Source organism: Acanthisitta chloris, unplaced genomic scaffold (genome assembly GCF_000695815.1).
Source record: "Acanthisitta chloris isolate BGI_N310 unplaced genomic scaffold, ASM69581v1 scaffold31983, whole genome shotgun sequence".
Lineage (NCBI taxonomy): Eukaryota > Metazoa > Chordata > Aves > Passeriformes > Acanthisittidae > Acanthisitta > Acanthisitta chloris.
Genome location: NW_008663774.1, coordinates 5,284 through 5,964, shown reverse-complemented (window position 1 = coordinate 5,964; position 681 = coordinate 5,284). Strand labels below are relative to the sequence as shown.

At 54.8% G+C, this 681-nt stretch overlaps 1 protein-coding gene across 1 annotated transcript in view; it reads left to right on the top strand.

Moving 5' to 3' along the window:
• Nucleotides 1–253: 253 nt before the first annotated feature.
• The window catches only part of DAP3 (death associated protein 3), a gene marked incomplete at both ends in the record, with an annotated part of 5,538 nt that continues 5,110 nt past the window's right edge, over nt 254–681 (top strand). The window contains one exon of the mRNA XM_009071093.1: nt 254–355. Coding sequence (XP_009069341.1) covers nt 254–355 — 102 coding nt within the window. The remainder of the gene's footprint in view (nt 356–681) is intronic.

Genomic DNA, 681 nt, shown 5'->3' with positions numbered 1-681 from the left:
CAACCCCTAAAATCCTATGGTTCTATACCAAGGATACTCACCCACTTTGCAAGCTGAAGGAATGAGCCCAAAGTTATGCAGCAAGTCAGGGCTGAACCTGAGGCTGAAAATGAGCTCTGGAGTTCTGCTCTGCTCTTTGAGTCCTTAGGTGCCACTGCCCTAGTGTTAGTCTGTCCACCACGTGCAAGATTCCCTTGCAGGGAAGAGGCATCAGCTTTTCAGGGCTGTGGGAGCTGAGGTTTTCCCTCCCCAGGCCAAGCACACGGAGCACCATGAGGGTCGTCTCTACAGCATCCCACTGGAGGAGGTGAAGGCTGTGTTCCCACACGGATTGCCCTATCGCTTCCAGCAGCAGGTACTGTGCCTGGAGCAGCTGTGGAGTTAGTCCTGGGTGTGCTCTGGGCACTCAGGATCCCAGGGAATGGCCTGGAGCTGTGTCAGGGGAGGGTTAGACTGGATAGCAGGAGAAGGTTCTATCCCAGAGGGTGGTTGGACACTGGAACAGGCTGGGGATGGATATTGGGAGTAGGTTCTTCTCCCAGAGGGTGGTTGGACACTGGAACAGGTTGGGGATGGATATTGGGAGAAGGTTCTATCCCAGAGGGTGGTTGGACACTGGAACAGGCTGGGGATGGATATTGGGAGAAGGTTATTCTCCCACAGGGGGGGTGGAGAATGGAA